Source organism: Nothoprocta perdicaria, unplaced genomic scaffold (genome assembly GCF_003342845.1).
Source record: "Nothoprocta perdicaria isolate Ctin4 unplaced genomic scaffold, notPer1 scaffold_123, whole genome shotgun sequence".
NCBI classification, from domain to species: Eukaryota; Metazoa; Chordata; class Aves; order Tinamiformes; family Tinamidae; genus Nothoprocta; species Nothoprocta perdicaria.
In genome coordinates this window covers 1,859,709-1,886,995 of record NW_020454350.1, presented here as the reverse complement: position 1 = coordinate 1,886,995, position 27,287 = coordinate 1,859,709, and the positions used below count along the sequence as shown (strand labels likewise).

At 41.4% G+C, this 27,287-nt stretch overlaps 1 protein-coding gene across 1 annotated transcript in view; it reads right to left on the bottom strand.

Annotated features, from left to right (window-relative positions):
• Nucleotides 1-184: 184 nt before the first annotated feature.
• Nucleotides 185-27,287, bottom strand: part of RNF217 (ring finger protein 217) — a 57,031-nt gene continuing 29,928 nt past the window's right edge. Inside the window, exons 4-8 of the mRNA XM_026054608.1 lie at nt 25,168-25,401; nt 16,982-17,146; nt 10,209-10,410; nt 2,191-2,262; nt 185-277 (exon numbers count right to left, since the gene is read on the bottom strand). Of these exons, the coding sequence (XP_025910393.1) occupies nt 204-277; nt 2,191-2,262; nt 10,209-10,410; nt 16,982-17,146; nt 25,168-25,401 (747 nt within the window). The 3' untranslated portion in view covers nt 185-203. The remainder of the gene's footprint in view (nt 278-2,190; nt 2,263-10,208; nt 10,411-16,981; nt 17,147-25,167; nt 25,402-27,287) is intronic.

Genomic DNA, 27,287 nt, shown 5'->3' with positions numbered 1-27,287 from the left:
AACTTTCCCAAACAAAACAAACAGCCAGATTTAAAAAGCAGCAGTCGGGGGCCCGTCTTGTTCGGAGTGCAGAGAGGCAGAGGCTGCCGGCGTGCAGCGGTGTTCCTGGCTGCAGGAAGGCGGCGGGAGAAGCRGGAGCTCCTCCCGGGAATCCGCTTGGAGCCGCGCGGCCTCCGGCGCCGCGGCACCCGCTCAGTCCATCCTCACCAGGGCATACCTGTCCGTGACCTTTTCCTCTGCTTTTTACAAAGGCAATAGATAGGAAACACAAATAAACCTGCCAAAACAAGAAAATGAGACAACAGGCAAAATTAATCGCCGTGCTTCGTGCAGTCATTTCGTTCTTTTGGGGTACATACAGCATTCAGTATTTACATCTTTCAGAGCACTTTGGCATTTGGATAAGCAGGAAAAGCACACRGGATTGCAAGTGGTGCTTTGGTGACATGTTAAACTATGTTCTCCCCTCTTTACCTTGGAACAAACTTCTGCTAAAGCCCCCATGCCCRACAGAAATAAATCCCTTACCAATGGTCTGGTTTGTTACATATTTTCTAAAATTTCTAAGTTTTATATTTTTTATAAGTTTTTAAGGTAAATTTTTAGAGATAAATCCAGGGTTGATTTAATTAAACCAGTTTTCATAAGCATGTAACATGTTCATCTAAAAAGCTAAAAAATATTTACTTACTGTAACTCTGGAATTCTGGGTTTATTTCTTCCCCAAATCCCCTTAACTTTTAATTCAAGAAGTTTCACAAGTTTTGAAGACAACAAATTGCATCTAGACTATTTTTTACAAGCATCCTTATTGATCATAAAGTGAGGTGTTTATTCCTGACAGGCATTATTTTTTTAATCAAAAGTCTTTTGAGTCAAAGTGTAAAAGGTAAAACTAGATTTAAGTGAAAAACAGTTTGTCATAAGAKAAACTATTTAAACACCAAAGGAAAAAGAGCCTCTTACTTTCCCCCTACTCCCCACTAATTGAGATGTCAAAGAATCGCTTTTCAGGCACCACCACAGTAACAAGCTATAACAAAACACTAGTGGGGTTCTYGCTATGAATCATCTTTTTATTGGTGTAAAAGGGCTCTCAGCTATGCTACTAAGATTACTTCTACAAGTGTGCTGGCAGTAAAGTATTGCTGTAATTCCTTCAAAAGCAAAACTTTGCTGTAAGTGATCAATGTCTTTGGAACAGTACACACTGCTCTCTCCTGGATGGCCTCTGTTATCTGGCCAGATCCAGGGTGGGAGTTTGGTGGCAGAACAGGCGCTATTACAGCTGCACTCCTGGAAAACCCTCTTAGATTTAATTTTTAATACAAGCAAAAGATGGCTTTTTTTCCAGCAAAGATTATACTAGACTCCGGAGCAAAATAAGCTTTACTGACTACATTTTTGGCATAAAAAAGGCCACCAAACCAATATATACCTCCTCAGCCAACCCAACTCAGAGTATTATTGCAGAAAGTGTATTTTTCATCTAGATACCCTAAAATATTCAGTATATTCCTCATCACAGCAGGCATATCCCAGAAAATCTTTATCAGTATATTGGTTATATGCTAACCGGTTATGTACAGTCTTACTGATGCAATTACCCTAACCCCATACTGGCTTCGTTACATCAGAATAAAGGCTCATCACTGCACTGTGATTCAGGGATGGGCATTCAGCACAAAGGTCCAATGACCTGAAGAAATTTGGCGAAGGGCTGTGAAGCAGCAAGATCCACAAGTGGCACCTTACTGCCAATATGAATGAATAGCAGCTAYGCACTTTCACAGGCAAAACTACATCTTGTAGCATATCTTGAAGTTGTGTTCCGCTGGGGTGYAGAATGGAAAGGTCCAAGGCAGCCAGCCCGTGGCACTAGATATAGATTATGCAGGCCTTTTTGTTGTTTTAACCATAATAGGCAAGAATTTTGGATCAGAAAAGCTTTAACAATTAAAGAACAGTGGGGGTGGGGGGAAGAGAGAGAGGAGGGAGAAGAGAGGTAGTCATAAAATCAAGGAAAGCAGTTATAAAGCTTTAATATTCTGAAGACATAAGCCCCCTAAAAAAAATGTGCAGGTTTAACACTAAAAAACTCTGTTTGTCCATCTCAGAGAGGGAAATACTGAAACAAGAAAGTCATGCAACAGCCTGGCAAACCCATCCTGTAATTCACGCAATTCTTACCTATTACAACAGCTACAGCTCCCAGTGCCAGTCCAAGAACCAGTATTAGGGGTGTAATGAGTAGTTTTCCAGCTGAAACACAAAATTCATTTAAATATTTCAAAGCAGGCATTTTATTTCTCCCTCCCCAACCATTCACAAATATTTGGATAATGTGACTTCTCAAAAGCTGGTTGGGTTGTTTTGAATACCTCACCAAGGTTCTTATTTGGTAAGTCATCCTGCCAATCCAGCTAGGAATCACCCCCAAAAAGCCAAGTCCTTGCACACATTGCTCACTTTACCYACCACAATTCTCTAAAAACAGCTTGTTTTGGGTATTAACAACTAACTTCATCTTCCACTCCAAAATCCTTCAGGCTGGGACAGGAACACAAAGGATATAAGGTTACAGTCYTCTGGCTTTACAGAGATTCTCCAGAGTCTTGTTGTACCACAACCACCCTGGGAAGATGCCAAGCAAGCCAGTATCTCTGGGAAGGGAAGGTTCGCTCAAGGCAACAGTACCAGCTGCTATCTCCATGTGCTTCTCCTCCCTCTAAAAGGCTACGGGAACGTCCTCCTGTACTGCTGCGATTTAGGACTAAGCCTAACCACTGCCAACGCTATTTTGGATCAGTATTTGAAACACTCTGTTGCTGCTCCTACATGAAAAACGTGACAGGGCTGTAACACTGCTCATCAGCTAGAGCATGAGGCTCTGAGATCAAATGAAACCCACTCTCATTCTTCACATTTTTTTTCTCCCCTTGATCTAATCATCTGTATAATGGCAAGGAAGGAGGGCAGAACTCCTTTTGAAACACTGAACGTATTTGACTTTGGTTCAAAGTTTAGTTTCAACCAACCTGGGCAGAATCATTCTCACTGTGTTGGCTGAGTTACTCTTAAGAGGCTCCTTTTCTCAGCTGTCTGAAAATGCAGCGTTCTCGAGCACTTTTACTCACACACCAGCAGTTTGAACAGACATTTGAAATTCAACAGTTCTCTATGTTGAGCATAAGCTGGAAAGATTACCTCTAGGAAGGGAGGAAGAGCCAGGTCATTCTCTTTCCCTTCCGTCTCCCAAGTCACTTGTATTAGATTTCAGTACATGAATTACTTCATTCAACAATGAWGTAAACCTCTCCATAACCTGACACACTAATTTGGGCAGTCTGAAGGAAAAATGAGATATTTTGGAAATATTCACAGCACTCAATGAATTGGTCCTTTTCACACTTCTGTTCTGTTAGTTTTTAAATTTCTTAGGAGTGTTGTGATTGGGAAATGTTAATTCCTAGAATAAAAAAAAATCTGGCAAATACTATCGGTATTACTCTATTTGCCAGGCATCCTAATGGTAGACCTTTAGGGACTTCACCGAGTTGAATTATACATACACATAAGCTGTCATAGCCTCAGATAAGTTATTCAAGTGCAGACAGGAGAACCAATGTCCAAGAATGGAAAATTCAAGTAAGCTCTAAAAAATCAGTGATAAAAAATACCTAAAACATTAGGAATACCTTCAACAATTTTAAAGTAAAACTTATAAAATGCTCTTTTAAGACGTAAGCTCTGTTAATAACAATATACCACGTACAATATACCACTAACATTCATATTCACGTAATTTGAATGTTAGATATCTGATAGCAAAATTATTAAGAACYTAAACAGAAAACTGAAGCACAGAGAATCCAGATTCTATAGAAGGGCTAAGCTAGCTTTGACGCAAATAATTTCTTTGCGGATACAAATCACGTTTCCTAAGCTAATTCTGTTTAGTATCTTGTTGACTCATATTCGACAACCTAGCTCCGAGCTGGAATAAAGCATTAATGTTTGCCTTCYTCCTCCTGCTTGTGAATAGGATTAGTTCTATGATCTGTAAGGATGGAATGACCTTTCATCGGCATGGGACAACCAATTCGCTAACTGTATCTTTCTTTGTTAATCAAGGCATTCTTTCTAAATGTTGAGCTTTAAAAATTAATTTATTATATATGTATTATATCCTTGTGTATCTATACAATATCCCTGTATACAATGCCTTTATAAATTATGTTTCTTTACTTTTACCACACAAAACTAAGCAACAGGTTACCACGACGTGGCTGACAACTCTACCCAAATCGTTCATACACATAAATCGTGACGGGTTATGGAGGCTCCAAACCACAGCTAACGCACAACCAAGGAATGCTGCCGCGAGCCAGGGTGTTAGAGCCACATGTTCCACAGGGATCCATGGTTCCAGCGCTGCCGGCTCGGGGCCTGCGCGCAGGGAAGCCACTCAGGCCGGCGGGGGAGCCGGCAGGAGCCCTGTTACGCCCCCGAGCCGGGCGACACCTCGGGCCTCCAGGCCACGCGCGGAGCTCGGCACCACGTCGCGACGTGGTTCGGTCACGCACCAGCTCGCGCTTGTAGAGGGTAACTACGGGCACTGTGGTAAATAAGTCAAGTCCCAAAAGGGAACAGAATCACAGAATGGTCTAGATGATCTAGAGATCATCTCGTCTAGATGATCTAGAGACCATCTAGTCCAACCCCTCTGCTCCAGCAGGGACACCCAGAGCACAGGGCGGCATCCAGGCAGGTTTAGAAGATCTCCAGAGAAGGAGACTCCACAGCCTCCSTGGGCAGCCTGTGCCATGGCGCCGTCACCCTCACAGGAAAGAAGTTCTTCCTCACATGGAGATGGAACTGCCGGTGTTTTAACTTACACCCATTGGCCCTTGTCCTGTCACTGGCCGCCACTGAGAAGAGCTTGGCCCCTTCCTCCCTACATTGCCCTGTCATGTTAATCAGATCCCCTCTCAGCCTTCTCTTCTCCAGAGAAAAGAGGCCCAACTCAATCTCTCCTCACACGAGAGATGCTCCAGTCCCTTAATCATCTTTGTTGCCCTCCACTGGACCCTCTCTAGAAGCTCCACGTTCAAAACGTTTTTGGAATTCTCCTTGTAAATAAATCAAGCCCCAAAAGGGAATGYTTTTGGAATTCTACTCAGATCTATGGCAGGAGTTTCACTTTTGTATACAGGTACTCAACATGAAGGTACAGACCTCTGTAGTAACATAATATTTACATTTTGAGGACTTTCAGATGATTTCAGAGAAGTTGCACTGCTGTTGATATACAAAGACAATATTGTTCTGGAAGAGAAGGAATCATTTTAGGAAACATGAGGGAATATTTTCCCTTGCATAACTTTCTATATATTTCCTTAAAAGTACACCGAAAAAAATCCTTTGAGAATTCTTTTCCACATAAAAACCTAATATACCAGTTTTGGAGAGCAAAAGTAATGACCAGCATATGAAAGACGGAAAGTTCAGTCTTCCAAGTCTAAATATCAGTATATGCTTAACTAGAGCAACTGCAAGTATACATTCACAAATCAAGACAGTCATATCTAGCTAGATTTAAGTTCTAGTACAAGCTCCCATCTGTATTTTAAAATGTACAATCAAGTGTATAATGGGCATTGTTACAAAACAGACTGAYTTAAATAACATTTCTTTTGTAGTGCACCCAAATGTGTACGCATAAAGCAAACGATGCASTCTGCTTTTTTGCACAGCAGATCAGTCTGATTTGAAAATATGTTGTCTTCAGATTCATATTTGAAATGCTATACACCATGCATTTAAAAAATTGTTTTAATGGCTTCTACTGCATAGTCTGTCCTATTATACCTACGTTATTAGCAAACGATTTTGAACATAAATTCACCCAGCTGAATGCAGGGGACACTTAAGTGGCATCTGAAACACGCTGAAGACAGTTAAACATAAATTTCTCCTTTCTGTGTTTAATAAGGAATATAACTTGCATCTAACTCAAGTTATAATTAAATATTCTGCCTTCAACAACTAAGCTAAGCACAGTCTAACCAGTATGAGGATCAAACCTTCAAGTCCACCCAGAATGTAGGATAAAAGCTATTTCATATTCCTGTTCAGCAAGGTAACATGGAAAACTCTCCTTTAAGAACACATGTGGGCTAAGGTGGGGAGAGAAATGCCATCAAATTAAGTATTTGTTTATGCAAATCCCTCAGTTTATTTTCTTCTTTTCCTTCTTACTTCTATTTTTTTTACAAAGCCACTGGTTTATGAAGAACAGTATGTTTAAATTTAATGCTATTAATTTATGTTGCTATAAATGATTTTCCTTTCCTTTTATTACAGAACAGTCTGTGATTGCAGGCATGGACCTTTACTTCTAAACACAAAATATGATCGTAAGCCAGAGTCTGCCATAAAATGTTCTTTCCTTTTTACACACCCCATCCACATGGATTAAGTTTAAAAAAAAAAAAAAAAAAAAAAAACCCAAAGAATCTGTACCGTACAAGATCACCACATTTACTTCAACGAGTACACTTCTTTTCCATAACAGGAGCACAAAAATCTTCACAGGTTAAAACATATCTAACAACACCTCATTCATGTCCCACTTGCAGCTAGAAGTGAAGTTCTCTAAGTAGAAGTGCATTTTACTATAGTAAATCCTACTTTCTTTCCCCTCGTTGGGTTATATATTACTACAATTTAGAGGCTGTGCTTCGTGTTGACCCTTTCCTCTGCATTCTGCTCCAGTCTCCTTTTTCCAACACACTCTGAGCTTGTGTTTTGTTACGAAAAATAATATTCAAAGATAATGATAAAGATTCTAAAGAAGAGTCTATAAATAAAGACAGCAGACAATGATCAAGTTATTAATATTTACTGAATTTTATGACAGAAGGAATATAAAATAACATCAGCTATAGGCCATTAAAAAAAAAGTGAGGAAGGAGGTATGTGCTCTGCAAAATGCATAATAGAATCTACTGCAAAAAGCCGACAGATGCTATGAAGACAAAACTGTAAGTCATTAAAGAATAATTGTATAAACTGGTGAAGGATGCATCTATTGACAGTTATCAAGCAAAGATGCAGATGCAAACCTCAACCAAGGAAGACCCTAAAGCAGCAATTACTGGAAATACAGTGACAAGGACCTTGTTTCCCCTTGCCAAGCTCTGCTACACAGACCTTTGCACTTGCCCAGCTAACGAGAAGCTCAATTCTGCTGCAGATGGCTAAAGCTTTACAAGGAAAGCTGCTCTTGCCCAAGCCTCCACCCTGCAAGGGGCAGAACAACAAGCTGGACTGACATCACTCAGAGCTGTGGATGTCTTTGGAGAGGGATGTCAGGAGACCACTTCACAACAACGTAAGGCCTGCTTAGGAAATTAAAGGCCTGTGTAAATCAAGGACCATCAAGAACCCACTAAGTTAAGCACAGCTAAAATCTTATCCAACAGAGGAAAAGTAGGTGTCTAAATTCTTGATTCCTACACAAATACAAGTTGCCACATCTTTATTTTTCAGATTTCAGATGTGAATGTCTAAAGAGAAACCTAGAATGCTTTGCTAGTTATTTAAGCAATGAAACATAATTTACATATATATATGTATATATACACACACACACGCGCACACACACACACCCATAAATCTAATTTCTCTATGGAAAAGCCTGATGGACTTAGAGTCCGGGATATCAATGCAGAACTCTGGCTCATTGGGAACTTGGGTTTTAACAAACTATTCTAAAAATCATGGCAATTATTATGTTTTTTGGCAGAAGCAGTTGGCTTCCTCTCTGTTAACGTGAACATTCCTGAGGAAAATAACATATTAAAACAGGAGAGGAGTCTTGTAGAGCAAGTTTTAACAGCAAACTCTAGGAGAAATTTAGGCTGAGGTTTGGAACTTTGCTACCCTTTCTTGGCTTACTAATTAAAGAAAGCCACAAGCATACTCACAAACAGTGATCATTCACATATAAACTCATTTTCTTTCTTGTTAATAAAAGCTTCCCCCCCCTTTTTTTTCTCTTAGAGGAAGATATTTTGTACAACATTTTCATACATTTAATATACATACATTATGTATATTAAAATCATGCATACACATTTCTGACATTAATCAGCAAACTGCATGTTCGGATACTACAAGYGTAAACCAATGCAAATGTTAAAGCAGGAATAACGTAACTGTTGGCAGATCTAATTTTGTGATAAAAGACAGTGCTTATTTATATGTGTATTTCCATGGCACATAGAAGGTTTAATCTTGAAGTAACATTCCCTGTGATTCTGCAYGTGAGCAGCACAGAATTTGTAGTCTCTGAGTACAATCCTTTGCTATCACACATAGTAACTCTATCAAATGTACCAAGATCCATTTTAAAATAATTYACATCAATTGCTATGTTGCTTTTACTGAAATCTCTTCTGAAACTTTACCACGTGGTTAGAAACAGCCTCTGAAACCTAAATTTATTCATGAACAGTTTACATCCATTTGTTGTAGTGCCTGCACTTTCTTTAATCTTTAATAGATCTTCTCATGCGTTGGAATTTATCTCTATAAAATATATAACAGTAAACAGTAAACATATACAATTATTTTGAATTCTATCCTCTTTCCCATTTATTTCTGCTTCTTATTATTTTCTTRTTAAAGTTTGTTTTACAGCCTTGCAAACTACTGAGGTCCAGCTAATGGGCCTGTATTACTTATTATCATTTGTTAAACACGCACTCGACGTTTGCTCGTCTCCCACAGCTTTGTGGATCAGCTAACAATTGTTATTACCAGGCCTATGAGTTTCTGCGCCAGCTTCTGTCTTACTGTAAAATGGAAATCACCTGATTTTCTTCCTGGAACACATTTGGCTCAGGACTATTGTTTTCACTTCAAGACTACTGACATCTACTCATTCAATCTCTGTATTCAACATCATCCAGTCGAAAAACTCAAAGCATTTCCTTATTCTAGGTAAATTCCAAATCATCTCTAATTTCTTTGCCTTGTTTCAAAGTACAAAAAAAACCCCTTTCCTTAATAGGTCCCCAGTTCTTAATACGGGTCCTAGCTTAAATGATACCTTATATCTGTACTAATTTTATATGCTGTAGCATGTTGTATAATGTACAATGATTGTTGTGCTTCTTTAAGGTTGAGATGGGTACACACCTTGTTCAAAAGCAAATTAGCAGTCAGGTTTTGGCGTTATTTTCTTATGAATGATATCTATCTACAAACAAACTAGGAGTATGGACAAAAAAAGTCCACAGAGGAGAACAGTTAACCACCTCCTTTACAAATATGATGTTTCAGATGCTTCCTTCTCTCCACTTTCCTATTGGGTAGCTCAGATATCCTCAGCTCAACAGGCAAACTCCACTGTTCGGGACAACCATTTCCCTAGGTGTTACACGGGGTCAGTTCCCCTCTAGGCACTTTACATGGTGACCAGACTCTGCTCAGACTTAGCCAAATTTCATCATGCCATGACCCACCCTTTGGCAACAGTCAACTCCTCCTGCAGATCCTTTTGTAGATCTAGGTTTTAGCTGCTGTGAGACATGGCATGGCTTTTCCTGTGTGCCTGAGTAAGTGCTTCTTCATTCATATGTTAGTGGAGGGATAGAAAGATCAAATAGCAGCAGTTACACAGCAGTTCGTAAAAAAAATAAAGATACAAAACGCAAAGAGAAATTTCCTATGTCCTAAGCCTGAGCACTGCAAAGGATTTTCACCAAAAGTTGTTCTGCGCCATTGCACCACTGCACAATAAAAGGTCCTTTCAAACAGCTGGGGTCACTATGAAACTTAAAATGAATAAATTATAAAGGGAATGGTAATGTTCTTGGAAACAAATTAAAATTATTTAAAACTGGCTTATGCTGGGATTGGAGTTTTTCTTTCCAAGTTTGCTTGCCTTCTTTAAATGTTACTGAGAAAAATGTTACCAGAATAGGGGACGCAATAGTTACTCATACAGAGACCATTGTAAAACAGTGTCAAAATGTCCAAACATCTTTCAGTATTTTTAGAAAACCGCCTTTTACACAACTAAACAGCAGGCTGTGCATCCTGTGCTTTAAAGCAATGTTTTTTAGCGTATTGATTTCCGCCCCCACACACAATCACCTCATCGCACAGCTCTCTACAAGGTGCATCTATCCACTCACCACAGACAGAGCCTCGCACTAATCTCCTCAAGTGGGGTCTCTCGGGGAGGTAGCGGTATTTGCATCCAAAGATACTGAGGTTGGACGTGTGGTCTCCGAAGAAGCGGAGCTGGCGGTATCTCTCCCCACAGCGGTAACAGAAATTAGTGTTACACTGGGAACAGGTCATGTGGTCACACCCTTCCGTTCTCTGGATGTGGATCTTTATGAGCAGAACAGAAAAGAAAAGATTATTTTTCCCCTGCTAAGCACAGGAAAGTAGACACTACCCCCCATATATACTGCATATATGGTGGGTCAAACAGGTTGACACTGCGAGCAACCCCTCACTTAACTCAGTGTTTGCATTAACTGATGCCCCAACTCTCCTCCAAGAGAACAATTTTCTACAGTGTGTTTACAGAAAAACAAAGTTATATTTGTTTCCAGTCTTTCACTGAAGAAATGTGTTCCACTTATTTCTTCTTCTTTGTTAAAACCACTTCTTTGCCTCAGACGAGAATCCAAATGCCCTTTCCTCTTACTGAATGACTGGAAAGATGAAAAGTTGTGTTATTGCTCAGGCAGTCACATCAGTACCAACTGTTATTAGCAGTAGTACAGTAAATATAGCTCATGAACTCTGCCTGACCCACCGAATATGGGCTTCCCTCTTGTAGCACCTGTGGCCCCACTCCCTTTTCCATTACAAATTGGTTTGGCATTTTGCAACTGAAACAACTCTGCTGTTTGCATGAATGAGAAGAGTAGTAATGGATTTTTTCTTTTTAAAGGAAGTATCTACACACAGCTATTATGTTTGCCCACTAAGCAGGGCTGCCTTAGGCTCTGCTTTCATACTACCACTGACTGCCTGTATCAATTAACTCATTTGCCATTCCTAAACCTCCATGCATTCTTTTGCAGCAAAATGCGTACATTTACTTATTTTGCACGGATTCTGTAAGGCTTCATTCCGAGTTAAAAATTCAGAGAATCTTAGGAGAAAGGATGCCCCGGGGCTGAGCATCTCACTAAATCATATTACATACTGCAACTACGATTACACAGCTACTTTAAATCCTAGCAGCTAAGAATACAGTTACAGCAGTAAGCATTTTTTTTTCTTTTCACAAAGCTGATGAAAACCAACATCCTATTGAAATTTTACTTGTTAAAACTCGTGATGAACACCTCTGTAATCCTTTACTCATATCAGCAAATATTTATTTTGAGGGAAGGTGACATCACTACTTAAAATGGCCTTGCCAGCAACAGAGCACTTACCCGAGTTGTGGAAAGCTAAGGAACTGGCCTCTCACCTCAAGAGAGGCTTGTAACTTGTGGGCATTAGACATTCATGAGAGGGTCAAGTGTGCTTGCACTCTCAAAAGCCTTGCCCACTCGACACGCTACTCAAACTGGTGCTTCACAATCACAGACATGTATAAAAGAAACATAGGGGCGTTTTCCAGCAGCAGTACTTTTGGTAAAAGAATGCAGAGCATAGGAGTTTAAAGTAATTCCAGGTACACCTGCCAACAGGTGAAATACAGAGAACTGTGCAGGATTTTGTGGTTTTGGAGGTAACTCTCCTCATCTGCTGATTCACAGTGATGCATTTCCATCTTAAATGTGGAAATGAGGAAATCAAATCTTCTGACACTAATGAGGAGTATCTGTTTTCATTTGTTTTTTAAATCAAGACTGCTGAACTCTCCTTTCTCTTCTTCAACTTACCAACCCATTTTATTACGTTATCCATCAAGTCAAATAAGAAATCTGTACAAGCCTGGAGCCTAATTGCCCTTCATGCAAATGCTCATTCCCAAAATACTTCATTCATTAAAAAGAAAAAAAAAAAATCTTTGGTAGATGCAAACTCAAGGACCAGCTGGGGATGGCTCTGCGCATTCTACCCTCAACATCCTCTGTAAATACCCATCTTCTCTTCCTTGCTGTGAGCCATCCTTCTAACCACAGTGTCCTAGCTGCATACCAGCATGCAAACCCCAGTTAGTCATCCCCATCACTCCTCAAGTTTCACTTCTGAATCTCATCGTTTCTGCCCTATGTCTTTCAAAACAAAGCTGGAGAAATCCCACAAAACAAGCCAAATAGGTTTCTGCAATCCCCTGAATCCTCCTGTCCCCTTCCCACCCACCCAACAGACAAGTATATTTCTCTTCAAGCCTAAAGAGGTTGACACAGCATTTGTTTTCTTACATAATGCAATTACAGGAGCTTTACTTTTTGAAGATGCAGATAATAAAGTAATATTACAAAAGTTTTGAACAATGTTTCCGTAGAAACTAAAAGCTGCATGTCTGAAACAAATCATTTTACCTGCCTTTTACGTGACATTTTTGTTGCAAAGCCTTCACCTTTTTATAAGGACAGAAYTCATTAAGAAAATTAATTGTGGTGCACAGAGAGCCTGTCAGTGCACACAGACTGACAGAGCCAGGTGAGCTCTGCACAGCGCAGGCGGGCGGCCTTCAAGACGAGCAGGCGACATTTCACCAGAGGAGCTTCGGCTCTGCTTCACACGCGTGTTCCTCTCTCCCCTCCGCATAATCCGCTGACAGAGATGGATGGCAAATCCACAGGATGGGAACGTGATGGCCAACGGGTCAGGTATCACACAAACGTTCCCCCTTGGCTGGCTGAAACAGCAGGAATGTGCTGGGCAGCAGGGATCAAGGGGATCGTGCGGGGCTGGGAATGCGGCTCGCTAGTTAGTGGGATCAATGACAGTGGCGGGACCTCATCAGTCTGGAGCTTCCCAGAAACATAGCAGGGGCAGAGGCGGCAAGAGGAGAGAGAAGAGCTGCCACCAGCCTCCTCGGATTCGGGCACTAGTGCCGGTGTAATACGGCACAGCAAGAGGCACCCAGGACCTGCTCCCATGCAGAGAGGCCACAGCCACCCTTCCACAGCCAGGCGAGGCCCCTCCAGAACTCAAGAAAGGCCTCCAGAACAAGGGACGGTAAAAAAAACAAACCAAAACAAACAAAAARATCACCAACTGTGAAGTGCATAGAGCTGAAGGACTTAAGGCAAGGCTGGAAATAGCAATTTGGCTCTTGGGACAGAGCTTGGGAGGCCTAGCAGATACACCTGACTTTGCAGCTGCACAACAACGTGTACAGATGACTGCAGCAATCTTCTAGAGAATGAGCAGTGGCCAAAGGGATCTTGGAAATATTTCTGKTTTTGCCTTGATCAGCCGAGATCAAGTTGCCTTCAAATCCTGCAAATCTCCTTTGCAAAGGAAGGCACATTTAAAGAAATCTTTCCAAAGAAATCAGTTCAAGAGATCTACCACTCCCAGTGAATGAAGAACAGAGCAGTCACTTCTTTCCCTGTCCTGTGCGAGCAAGCTCRATGCACAGTTGAATCCCTTCCTAGACAAGCACAGATTCTCTTCAGGCAATGAAAAAGAATTCAAAGAACACCTTAAAAAAGTATGTCCTGAGTTATTTGGGAACATTCATTTTAATCAGATAAGCAATTCYACATATAAGTATATATTCCTCAATTTGTATTAACACTCTGATTTTCTGAATTTTCTGTGGTTGCTCAAAGCTTTCTAAGTAAGCACCAGCACTTTGAGTTTCCTCTGTCAGTGCTCACTTTTGAGGTCTGTAGTAAGATAAAACCAATATAAAAACCTTCTTGTTTTGCTGTACTGTAAAAACACTCATGAAGAACATTTTGTTGTAAATCCATTTTTTTTCAAAAAATTTTAAGATATATACACATGTGTGTGTGTATGTGCCTGTATGTGTGTATATATACACACACACACACGCAAATAAAGCAAAATCCCCAAAAGTAGTGAGGAAGGCAAATAGATTTTACATATTTTATGAAAAGGCACTTAATATGCAGTAATTTCCCACCCATCAGCCAACTCCATCTAAAACAATACTACAGCTTTGTTGGAAAAATCTTGAAAAAACGSTTTATGTTGAGTATCTCAAATCAACATATAAGAAATTTGGGAAGGGCTCCATAAAAAACAAAAACAAACCTTCAAGAAGTGTCATAATTCTTTTAAATTATATAAAAGAATGACAACGTGCTATTAATATACTGACATATTTTCACAAAATAACAGTAATGTATTTTGACCATATGCAATATTTTTATTACAGTTGAAAATAATCTCTTCCTGTTAGGTACGCTAAAGCTGTGTCTACCTACGGAAAAAGGTAATTAAATTTAGAGCTTTTTAACAGTGCCCATTAGTATTAGCATTCCCACGGATTACATTCTTTCACAAACACCTACCAAAAACCACTGAAAAACATGTGAATACTTGCTTAAGAATCTGCCTATATACACACCCTATAAGATTACTAGCACTTACAATCTCCCATTTTCCCACCTGCATGCCCAGACACGACATAAATTGTGCATTCTACTTCTCAGTAACATAGCTACTTAAAAAAAAAAAAAAAGTCCATGCACTTTGTTTGTATGYCCATGTGTTTTGCATGGGTATGTAAAATTCTCCAAAAGATATTTGTTAATATGTAAAGTTAAAATCTGTGACACAAGCCAGCGTGTGGAGTTTACTAGTAATTTTGCAGCTCATGTCAGGAAAGAACGTCTGCCCCGACTAGACTTCCTACTTTCAGTTTCTATTTGTTTCCATTTTAGAGTAAAGATCAAATATTAATATCTTGATGCTTAAAATTTTACCTTGACTGTTCCTCAATTTGTCAGTTAATTGAGACGATGGCATTTTTTAAGCAAAGCATGAAAGATTCTTGGAAATGGAACATGAGCACATACTAAACTAAAATAGTCATCACCTGAAACACTCCTACTTGGATCTTGAAAAGGGCCAGATCGAACCCCATGCTAAGAGCCCTGTTTTCTTCTTCACTCTTTTTGAATTGGAAACGTTGACAATTGCCTGGTTCAGTATAGACCATTATCTCATCGACAGGGTATTTTGGGGAATAACTTTCCATATAACTTTCCATATTGCATCCCATCATGCAAGAGGTTCTATTTTCTTTTACCTTAAAGAAAACAAAACAACCTCCCTACTCCCCCCACTCCCGACTCCCCCGCACACACACACACACTAAAAAAAAAAACCCTACAACCTTAAAGTCTTTTTTGGAATTAATACCCAAACTCATCCAGCTTTAGGGGTTAGAAAGAATTGGTTGATGCATAAGTTTTTAGTGTCCAGCTTTTTCATACAAGGTYAGTGAAAAGAGCTGTACACTGAATATTTCAAAAAATTACATCATTTCTTTAAAGAGTATTAAACATACTAAGGTTTGCAACTTTCTTCCCTGTTTGTATCTCCGTCTTCTCTGCCAGCAAGGCTCTTACCTCTGCTTTTCTACATTCATGCTTTTTGGCTTAATTTTTTTTTTTTTTTTTTTTTTTTTTGCCACTGTTTATTTTTGACAAGGCTGACTAGTGCTTATCGTTATATACTTATTTCTCCAGTTACATTATTCACATTGTCCTAAGGCCTGAATCTGGACACAAGCCAAAGAATTAAAAACAAACGGATACTTCTTTCCACTCCAAAGGGAACAAAGTTTGTGAAAGCACTTTACTGTGAAGACTTCCCAGAAAGTGAACGTTTTTAGAACTGGCTCAAACCTATCAAGTCCCACCAAGTGCCAAGTCGTTAAAATTCTGCTCCAAYGTCACGTGTACGTGGGAGGAAGGGTAAACAAGAGGCTGCTCATTTCAGAGCTTTGGGAATTTTGGTTAATGTTTTGAAATCTCTCAATTTCAAGCTACAGCGTCAGAGGCATTTCTTTCCCCCGAGCAGAATAAGAAACTTAGTAAACTGACAAACATTATCCGACTTGCTCAAGAGAAGGTTTGAAGTGTGACTAAAGTATACTTTATCRTTTAAAAAGAAAAATAAACCTTCCTATTCAATACTTATTTCTTACTAAACGCTTCAGATTCTTACTGTGTCCTCTTCTTGAGCTAGATGTAGGGCAATAGATAGGTTCAAATTCCTCCCTTTCAAAAAGCCACGGATCGCCCCCCAACCACAGTGCTCTCAGGACTGTTACTAACTATTCCCTCTAAATAGCTGGGGACGAAGAACTAGTGAGTAAACTCAAGGGCCACCTTCATGAAGGGCAGCTGGAGAGATGCCCGTGCCTGCTCAGTCTCATTTGACTAGTGGGAAATACTGCATATCCTGGAGAAAATAATGAGTTTTGGGGTGGTGCAAGGAGGGGGACACTGCTTCTTCGTCTGCTGAAAATTAAACTAGAAAATAATGAGTTTTGGGGTGGTGCGGAGAGGGGGACACTGCTTCTTCGTCTGCTGAAAATTAAACTAATTTACAAGAAAGAAGGACTGACCTTTAATCCTAAAAAGCTTTTCTAGTTTTGCCAAATCGTGAGGTCTCTCAGAGCTGAACTCACTGAGGATTTTKGGGGGGAAAAAAAMCCAAAAATATATATAAAAAACACAACAGAGGGCATTATATTTCTTCAAAGCTTTATTTCAGGAATAATTTGGACTGCAAYACACATACATCACAAGTATAAAATGGAGCCTTTTCTTAGAATTTCTATAATGTTTATTTTATGTGCAAGAGGTCTGCAGAATCATTTCAGGAATTGGTAAGTAAAATATTTGATTCTTCTCTCCGTGGGCCTGAGCTCAGAATCTGCACAGCAAGCGTGAGTTTTAAACCCAGAGTGGAAGCTACAACTATTTACTTTGGATAAATATTTTTAAGAAATAAACATTTGAAAAAACAACCTGCGAGCCAACAGAAAGCAACTTACCTTGCATTTTGGACACTTCTGGGCATTCCTTTGCCCATGCTCAATTTCGTTGGCCCAGTGACGCAAGAGCTTGTCTCCCTTTTTGTATTCTTTACAGTTAACACCTTCATGCCAGGGAGAGTGGCACTTAAAACACCAGACAAATTGGCAAGACGGACACTGGATCTGCGTAAATGAGAAAACACCACACGTTTGCAAGCCGTGCTCTGCCTCAACGCTAAAGCCCAYCTGAAAAATGCCACCCTTAAATTAAGGCACTAACTGCAACAGCACTCTAAGTTTAAAATTAATTATGAAAATATAGGTTACCATAGAAGCTAAGATTGCTTTTTCATTTTAAAATAGAAAAGCTAAAGAATTTATTGTTAAAGCTAGTGAAAGCTTCAGTCAAAAAAAAAACACAAATAATTTGTTTTAAATATAGGAACTGTTTACCGAATTCACCAAGTGACTCACATGCAAAAAAGTAAATTCCAGAAAATGTGTAAGTGCCCCCCAAGACACATCTCGTATCACGTAAAAACTGAACAGCCAAGTCTCACTTTGGTGGGTCTCTTCAGCCATGAACTGCATTCCCTGGGTTGTTACCAGGGAGCACTTGGTTTTCTGAAGGAAATCTAGGAWGCCCTGAATGCCCTATGAAACTCATCTGAGAAACAGCCCTGGGAAAGGACCAAGAGCAGGAGTCTTCCTGCTTCTCAAACACAGGTGTCAACCCCCACCTTAACCTCAAGCACCTGCTGCTCTTCCCTTGGTTATGTAGCAGTCAGCCGAGCTCAGTCTTTCTGCTAAAAACACTTAAGAGGCAGAAAATGCAAGGTAAGTTTCTTAAATTAGGGGGTGGCAGGGAGTAAAAAATCTCCTTTGGTTTCAAATCACTATGTGAAACACAAGTACCATCATCATTATCTCTTCTTCCAGACTCCCCCCTTTCCCCTCCTTTTCTTTTAAATGAATAGAGAAAAAGCTCCTGTAGCTGCTCTGCCTAGAGAAGCCTTAAGGAACCAGGGCAGGTTCCAGGTGCTGAGGCAGTCAAAGCCAGTCCTCATATCTGAGCATGGCTAAATAAAGCAGGTGCCACAGGCCTCATTACACAGAGGCACACTGAACTTCAGCCGTGCCTGGCAGCCCAACTCTCCAGGTCCAACCCAGAGTGAGGAACGGCAGGAAAGGGCAAATCCTCCCACGGYGGCCGAGCCCTTCCCACCCCGTGCAGCTTCGGGCTCCGTTCTGTGCTGCCAAAGTCGGTGCTCAGAGCTCCCTGGAGTATTTTGCTGGGAAGCAGCCAACATCATTATTTACACGTACAGCTCCTACACCCGTCACTAGCAGCACGTTAGTACAAAGCTGATCTGCTCTCTAACGCGTGACCGAGTGTTGGAGCTCTCTGCTTCGTCCTCAGTGCTGCTCCCCAAGTGGTCTATGCATCAGTAACATGCGKTTTTTTTCTGCCTTTGATATTTTTACACACCAGGGATCTAATTGACCCAACGGATGAAGCCGAGTAGGGCTCTGCATGCCCCGCTGCTGAGGACTTGGCTTTAACTTCACACGTACAAAGCAGAAGTTTTTGCTCTGCAGCAGTGCCAAACAACTGSAGCCTCGTTTGCAGCAAGGGAAATATTTCTGCTTGTGTAAAACGCTCAGTTAAAAAGCGCTGCCTTTAAGCAATGCACTAGGCGATGTGCTGCTTTTTCATGTGCATTTAAGTGTTAGAAAACACTTTCCTGTGTATCAAATGGACTCAAAGAGAATGTAAAGTCAAAGTGGATGAAATTCTGACATTCAGCATCCTGTTTAAGTACCATTTACTGTTTTCCATACATACACAGTATCGGTTTTGATACACTGYAAGATATGCTGGTAAGATAATTACATTTGTCATATGCTTCCTGTCAATGTAAAGACTTACTGAAGACCTAGGTAGGTGGTACAAGAACAGAGTAGATGCCACAATATTTAAGAACAAAATAAAGCCTGTTTGCAGTGAAGCAGCACATTAAAGCTGTAATATCAGGGTTACAGACATTAGTGCTTTTTCATGATAACACAGTAATTTCTGACCAAATTTCTAAGGTCAAGATAAGGAAGAAAAGCAATATAAAATGCAATTTGTATTCTTTCTCTAATCTAGTGGCCTGCTGGTAGCTCCTACATTTAAGAAATGGATGAATTCTTGACACTCTAAGAATATACTGTATTTTTCCTGTTGCCTAAATTACAGGAGAATTTAAATCTCAGTTTTAGAAGAGATTTAAGCATTTCCAAGATGCTTTCGTGGAAGTTAACAGAAGACTTTCTCCTCCTCCTTCAGGGGACTTCTTTACAATGTCTTACACCTGCAAAAGAAGTCCATCAATCCCAAACCTTTGAATTTATATTAGACAGAAWAAAATCATCCATCCATACAGCTCAATGTAAAGTAAGGACTTTTAGGAAACAGGAGGAAGTTTTGAATAAGTCTCAGGTTTTAAGAGGCCACTCCTCAGAGGTGTAGCTTCACTGAATCAGTGTTTAGAGTTAAACACTCTTTGAATATAGATTTAACAAAAGAAAGTAAGAGTGCAGAGATCCTCATGCTTACACTTCATCATAAACAGGTCAAACAAAAAAACAAACAAACAAACAAAAAAAACCCCAGAGCTCTAATGCCCCCATGCTCCTCTGGTTGTGCTAATGCATTTTTTGAGAGGAGTCATTCTACAGAGACAGCACCAAGTCAGACAGAATTAAGTCTTTGCAGGAGCATCTCAGTGCCCGGGTGCTAAACAGAAGGAAATGCCCTGTCCTGCCTCTCTGCTTGTCAGCTGGATTCTCCTAATAGAACAGCTTAATAAGGAACAGGAAAATTCCCACTCTGCAGAAAAGCGGATTTACTGCTACTCTCCCACTCAGAACACCAATTTGTGTTTCCATAGTCCCTTAGAAACCAATATGCACAGCAGGCAGTTTCGATCACCAGCTTATCACAGAACCACAGAATGGTTRAGGTTGGAAGGGGCCTCTAGAGACCATCTAGTCCAACCCCCTGCTCCAGCAGGGACATCCAGAGCACGGGGCACAGGGCGGCAGCCAGGCGGGTCGATTATCCTCCCCAGTACTTGTTTTAGAGCTTGGACCSGAGGCTTTTCAGCGACACACGGCACAGGGACCCGTGACTGCAGGCCGGGCGCTGCCCCAGGCGCGTCCCCGGGGCGCAGGCAGCGGCCCAGGCTGCAGCCACGGCCGAGCGCTCCCCGGCCCGGCGCCTGCGCCAGCGGCAACGGTCAAACGTTTAAGGCTGAAAATAAATGTTAAAACACATAAACCCAAGCCAACAAGTCTGGGTAGCTGAAAATTAAAGCTCACTTTTTAAGCAAAATGCCAACACAAAGAGAGAGTAGTGTTTTCCTCTTCCTGACTCAAATTAATTTCTGGGTCTGCCTTTCTATTATAACATCATACAGAACCACAAGAAACATACCAGCCACAGGGATATATATTTCTAAGCTTCTACCTGCACAGTGACAGCAAATATTTCCAAATACTTTCATTACGTAAAAGAGGCTGAAACGCGGGATGAGACTATAATCCCATGAATGCAAAACACCATTTGCTATCACGAGAGGCCCTGACCCACTGAGGTGGACTAATGGCAGCTGTGTGTATTACCCAACTCAGGCTTCCTAATGGCCTTTTTCCACCTTCCACCCCTGTCCGACAGCACCTYGCACAAGACTGAATCGGTGAGCAGGTTTAAACTCTGAGGGGCCACTTGACTTCACTCTCTTCTATGTGCCTTATGCTCTCAGTGATTATGCTCTATTTGAACATACACCGAGTAGGCAAAAGAGAAATATGACTCTTTAACTATGTCCCTTTAAGCATTAACTTTATTTTTCTTGGACCTAGTGACTGCAAGACAACCCCCAACCCTCTCCAAACTTGGATTCAGGGTGTGACATCAGGGCATGAGCTGGAGAGGCAGGAAGACAACAGGGCAATTACAGCAGCCTGTCACGTTCTTACTCCTTCCTCCTCCGCTCTTCCAAAAAAGATAAATCAGAAAAGATCCACACGATCTGCTTCAAGCTTCAGCATCTGCACAAGAAATCACCACAACACAGACTGTTTGTGACTTTGCAAACGTCATTTGTGTGCAGTTTTGGGCAGTAAAAATATCAATGTCCAACAAAGCAGACAAACTGCATCTAGCGGTGTTTTTTTTTCCCCCCAAATACATTTTTCTCACACAAATATTTTCCATTTCTTTTATGACTTTCACTTGGGTCCATCAGAACCGGGAGGCTATATACACAAACTCTTCTGCCATCCGGAGATCAGTTTCCCTGGAAATAGAAAAGATTGCACAACTTCCCATACTAACCCTCCTGCTTCTCCGCTTTCCGCGGCGCTGCTGCCCTTTCAGGCTGACATTTTCCATTGTCCTAGTTTAYAGCAAAGAATCTAACTACCATTGCCCTCACCTCCCAGAAAAAGGCCTTTCCGAACTGGTCGGGAGTGACAACACGCACCGCTGCTCGCTGAGACGTCAGCAGGGCTGACTTCCCGTCCAAAATAACTCCGAGAACCTCAAGCTGCAGGAAGATTAATGGGATTTTTCTGCTGCTTAATGGCAGGTTAGCAGCGCAATAGGCAGGCTGAATTAATTGTGCAGCTCAATCATTATATAAATTACAAGCTCTTCCTACACAGTCTTTTTAGTCCCAAATAAGCATGGGCTCCTGCCAAAACAGCCGCCCCTTGCTCATCACCAGCTCATTCCCCTCTCTTGTACCAGCTGAAAATAAGCACCAGGACAAACAAACAGTGTTTCCCGTTGGGGCTGATCCTTCATCCGGCCTGCCCATGTGATACCAAAACATCCACACGAGCAAAAAGCAAGTGGGCAGGAATGAAGAGGCCAGCAGAGAGAGGGAGCAGGACAAAAACACTGTGCTCTGAGCAGCCAGGCTTTAGAGGAGACCACAGCCAAGCAGAGCCCCAGCCAGGAAGGTATCCTGAAGTCAAAGGYAAAATTTGATCCAAAAAAAGGTGATATAAAAAAAGCAATATAAACTACACAGATCTCTTATCACAGTATCTTCGCAGACACTATTTTCTACTACATCTAGAATGTGTTTCAGGAATGTGTTCAAGAAATTCTTCAAATAAGGAAGCTTAAAAACTGCACCGAAGAAGCATTTTCAGGTCAGAAGCTAAGCACTTAAATCCTGACTTCCTCGTATTTTTTATGACGTGTCTGTCACGACTAAAGCAAAGGAAAAAAATTTATTGGACAGCTCACAATGTGATAAGGCAGAAATGTTGCCTAAGAATCAAGAATTGTTTCTTCACAGCAGGCTGAAGAGCCAGCGTGGAAACAGGTGAAACCCAGGGCTTGGAGAAGATAAAGAAATCAACAATACAGAAAACCTCACAGAACAAGGAAGCATATAGTCACTCACTCTAGTGAAGCCAGTACATGCTTCACATGTATGAGCTGAACCACTAATTTTTCAGAATTTTTGCCCATTTCCCTTTTTGTACTTGGGCATACCAGCTTTGGTATTAGGCTTATTGGGCTTTTATGATTGTACCAATGACCAAGGCATACACTCCCAGTTTAGACCAGGTTAGAAAGGGTATTCCCTTACTTAAAGCTGAATCCACTTGTAACATGAATACTTCAGGCAGGAAGCTGAATAGCCACACAGCTGAACAGTGCTGTGCTAAGCGTTGCTAACAGCCGAAGGAAACTTGGATAGCAAGGATGGCTTCCCCTTCTWAACTCTCCTTCTAACTAACGTGCAYCAGCTAACTTTCTAGGCTCAGCACATTAAGCCTTTGATCTTAGAAATGGAAAGCAACATCAGCAAACTGACATTCAGCAGTTCCATCCATTTAGATGGCATAAAGCAGCTATAGCAAGGAAAACTAATGAAGCCAATAAACTCAACATCTAAAGAGGTAAGGAGAGATATTTGTAAGATGTACAGTATTGTATCACTTTCTGAAAAACCATCAATCACATTTCAAAAATACCTGTTCAAATATACTCTTGGATTTGAAGCAAGTGTTTTTGTGTTACAGTGTACAGAAAAACAAGAGTACTGACACTGAGTCTTTCTGTACAGTGATGTGACTTGGTTGCTCCTGGGTTCACTTTCCCACATATGACTCATTTTCTTTCTTTCAATGTCAATGCTTTGCTCAGATTCCCCCAATGCAATTATAATTTATATTGTCTGCATGTAAATATGCAAGTCTCTCGGCCTCCAGCCAGGTCTCCTATGCCATCTGCAGAAGATGAGTCTTTACCTCCCAAAGATCAAATTCAAGCCACAGCACAAGATGTTGTAGAAGAAATCACATGACAATATACAAGTTATAGGAGATAATAATGGTCAACAGGAATTTGTGTATATAATTACCCACACATGCCAAGAGCGACTTCTTTTTTTCCCCCCCAACATTCCCCCCCAAAATTTAAAATTAATCACTAAAACTGAATCTATGCTGGTAAACATCACAGGCCCAGGAAGGAGGCTGGAGCCCTGGCCTACGAGTATCCCTGCTGCCTGTGAGCACTTTCCTGGTTATACCTTTGACTAAGGTCTCCGACATGTTCTTCCACACAACACCTAGGCGCAGCTCAAAGGAAATGTTTTGCCATCCTCTGTTCCCAGGAGGAGACTGGAGATTACTGGATAAGAGACACCACACTTCACCACAGGACCAGAAAACTACTTCTGGCCTTTCCTATTTAATGTACCAGATAGAGCCTGAAATTCCTTCTTTGCTTATGATTTCTAGGGTAGTAGTGGGAACATTTTAACTACAGTGTTCTAATTCATAGGAGAGCACTGCTGGGCAGCATGACCCACATTTTGACCAGAAGAACATACAGAAACACTCAAAGCTGCCACGTCCATAACACAAAGGCTGTACAACCCATAACAGCAGCAGCCTCTGATACCTCAAGAGGGACTACAGCAGATCTATTGCAACATTTCACTACCCCTCCCACACTACACATCCTATACGTCTATACCTGAGTGAATGCTGAGCGGATGGGATGGGTGAAGGAGATGGCTGCAGGCAGAGGGAGTTCTACCTGCAATTTGAAGTTTCTCCAGCTCTGTGTAAGAGGTTAAACATCCACAACAGGAAGTCCAGTAGACCTGGTGGCTGCTTGCAGGTAATTTATACATTGCACGGATGTACCTAAGAGCCTCCTAACTCAGGGTTAGCTCTGCCAAGCCTTCAGCCCCACTGGATACACAACCTTCTACCTTTTAATCTCTGTACAAGGTTGACTCTTGTGCTGTAATTAGGCCTATCTAAACAACCATCTAAATTCCTGTTGAGGAAAACTGGTTTGTCAAGGGAAGGCCAGCTCAGTAATGAAATTAATCAAAACAGATCTAATAAGTGGATGGTAAACTAATATAGACCCATGAAACAGGAATCAAAATGCATAAAGAAGGGGCTAAATGACTCACTCTGACTGTGACTATGATGTTGCCAACAGAACTTGTATGCAACTGAGACACCTCCAGAAGTTCAAAGCTTCTTTCAGTAACCTCTTGGGCATTTAATCTTTAAGTTGTGATGTAAGCAAATTTTATACAAGAAAGGCTGTGAAAAAAGGGTTTTCTTGCTATCTCCAAGTTTTCCACGCCAAGCTGTAAAACTACAGTAACATCTAAGTTGTAGAAAACGACTGAAGAAATCCAAACAAAAGAGTGAGACACCTCTACTTCAAGGAAGGAGCGCACTACCTTGGGAGATACTAGGAGTGTGTCTCCTCACACAAAAACGTTCAGAACTTATTTACTTGCAGTTTCAGAGAAAGCTTTTCTTTGCTGGGGTGGTGTGCTTAAAATTACCAGTTAGAGTCACAATTCCCCTTCTCTATCTCTTCTAATCATGACTGCATTGACAGCATTTCAAAGAGGAAAGTAAACTTAACTTCCAATGGACAAGTGGCACAATTTTGGCCTGCCACAAGAAATAAGGAATAAAACTCAACTATTTGAATTATTAGAAATGAATTAACTAGCTAACCAATGATTCATAACACAGATTCTTAAGCACAGCTTACATTAGGTCTCAGTAATGGAAGAAAGGTCATTTAGTGCCCACCAAATGCTGACCTACTTTTGCTGCGCTACCTAATCCACAGCTCTGGCAAGCATGCTCACTTTGTATTTGTTCTCCAATTTGGCAGGGGTAGGAATGTGGCCTCTCCTCCGGAAGGTAGTAAAGTGCTTGCACTGCGGGCATGGCTTGGTGCTGGAGTCAATGCGGCTGAGTTCCAGGAAATATTTATACTTGATGATGTCGTCGTGGGGCAGGTTATAGAGGACAGTCGTTTCATCCAGGTGTTCGCTGCACTCCGTGATCGGGCATTTTATGTCGGCTTGTCCCAGCTGCACCTGCACATAAAGGATAATAACAAAAATACATTACAGAAGAACTGTATGACCGTTCACTTGGAAAAGGTAATATTCTGCAAATACTGCAGAAGGAGGCACTTGTGAGTTTGGCGAGAAAACCCATTTTAAGTACTCTAGCAATTCACCAACTATCACGCATATCATCTTAAAATTACTTGATTACTCCAAACGCTCCATAGTTTTTCCAAAAATACTATTATATCCAAACAGAAAAGCTAGTTACCCCTGGAGAACAGAAACTGTTAAAAAGTACAGTCTCAGCATATATATGGTTGTGATGTTCTCTAAGAAACCAGGACTCTAACCAGCAGCACCCATTCAGCACTCCACGCTCCAGCTGTAATGGACACCCTTCACTGTGTGCCATGCCAAACAGCGGGTCCCAGCCGGACTGGCAGCAGGATGGCTGTGGCGTTGGACACGGAGCTCAAGTAATTAAACCCTGCGGGGTCCAAAGGGAGTCTGCAAGGGCCCAACCGGAGTGTGCTGGCATCTGCCACAAGGTGTCTTGGATCCCATGCATGAGGGGTGGTGGCACAAGTAGAGTTGGTCACTGTTTGATGGTGGAAAGGACATCTCCCAGAATCACTATTGCAAAGAYGGGGGGTTGGATTTGCCTAGATAGAACATTCCTTAAACATGCTCCACCACAGGAATCTCCGGTATACTATATGTGACAAACACTCCCAATTTGGATGCACATCTCAATACTGCATAATGGCACCAAAGGACATATCTTAAATAATGTATTAGTAATGCCTCCCAATTCAGCAAAGAAAGGAAGAATGAAATAAATACAAGAACAGCCACTGCGGTCTCAGCAACAGAGCTGCTGCAAAGGGACCCTAGCATAACTGTATGGGCTCTAACTCAACRAGAATGAACTCAGGCGGGAGTTACAGGATTGGAGAAGTCACAACAAAATGATGTAAACCCCAGGGCTCATCCCGACTTTGAAGACAAGCCRCCACGTTGCGCGGTGCCCTCTCGGGGCAGAGGACGGCCGCTCGCCCCGCAGGAGCGCAGCGCGGCTAACGCAACACGCGGGACGAGGCGCCGTCGATGGGGAGCTAACGTGGCAGGGGCACCGGCTGCCCCACGTGCCGGCCTGGATGAGCCTGGGCTGCAGGGATGGGCTCCTTCCCTTGGGAACACRGACACTGCGGGCAGCTCCTGTGAGCTTGGGGTTCAGCTCAGAGCAGAATTCCACCGCAAAGATGAGCAAGTGTTTTCAGTGTTTGTCTCTCACATGGACTGATGTGGAGCAGGAAGAGCCAGGGCACAAAGACACCATCAGAAAAATGATGCACATGCAAAAAAAAAAAAAGGGTACAACCTCATTTTATGACCAGAAGACACCATTTTACCTGTAGCAGTATATGAAAATTGAGCTCAACTATCTGACATCGCTAGTGATTTGCTGCAGAAATACATGACATTATTGGCATGATCCTTCTCAGAAACTAAAAGCGAGTTCCAATTAGACCACAAGAAAAACCTTCCTTCACGTCTCAGCTCATGCCCGTGGTTTGAAGAGGAAGCCATCATTTGAAAAATAGGTGAAATCTACCATTTTACCACATGATCCTAAACAAACTCACTAGGAATTGTTTCATGGTCAAATTTACCATGGTCAATTTATTATCTAACTATTTTCATAAGAAATGGAGTTCTCCTGGACAATCCAGTTGTGCTGCTAAATGCCCTAGCACAAGCACAGGAAGTTTTGCAAACTTTGAAGCACCCATATCCTGCAATCCAGTTTAGGACCTTTTTTATGTACATGATGAAACCACACAAAATAAAACAACCAAAGAAACAACAATAAAATCCACACAAACCAACAAGCAAACAAAACACACACA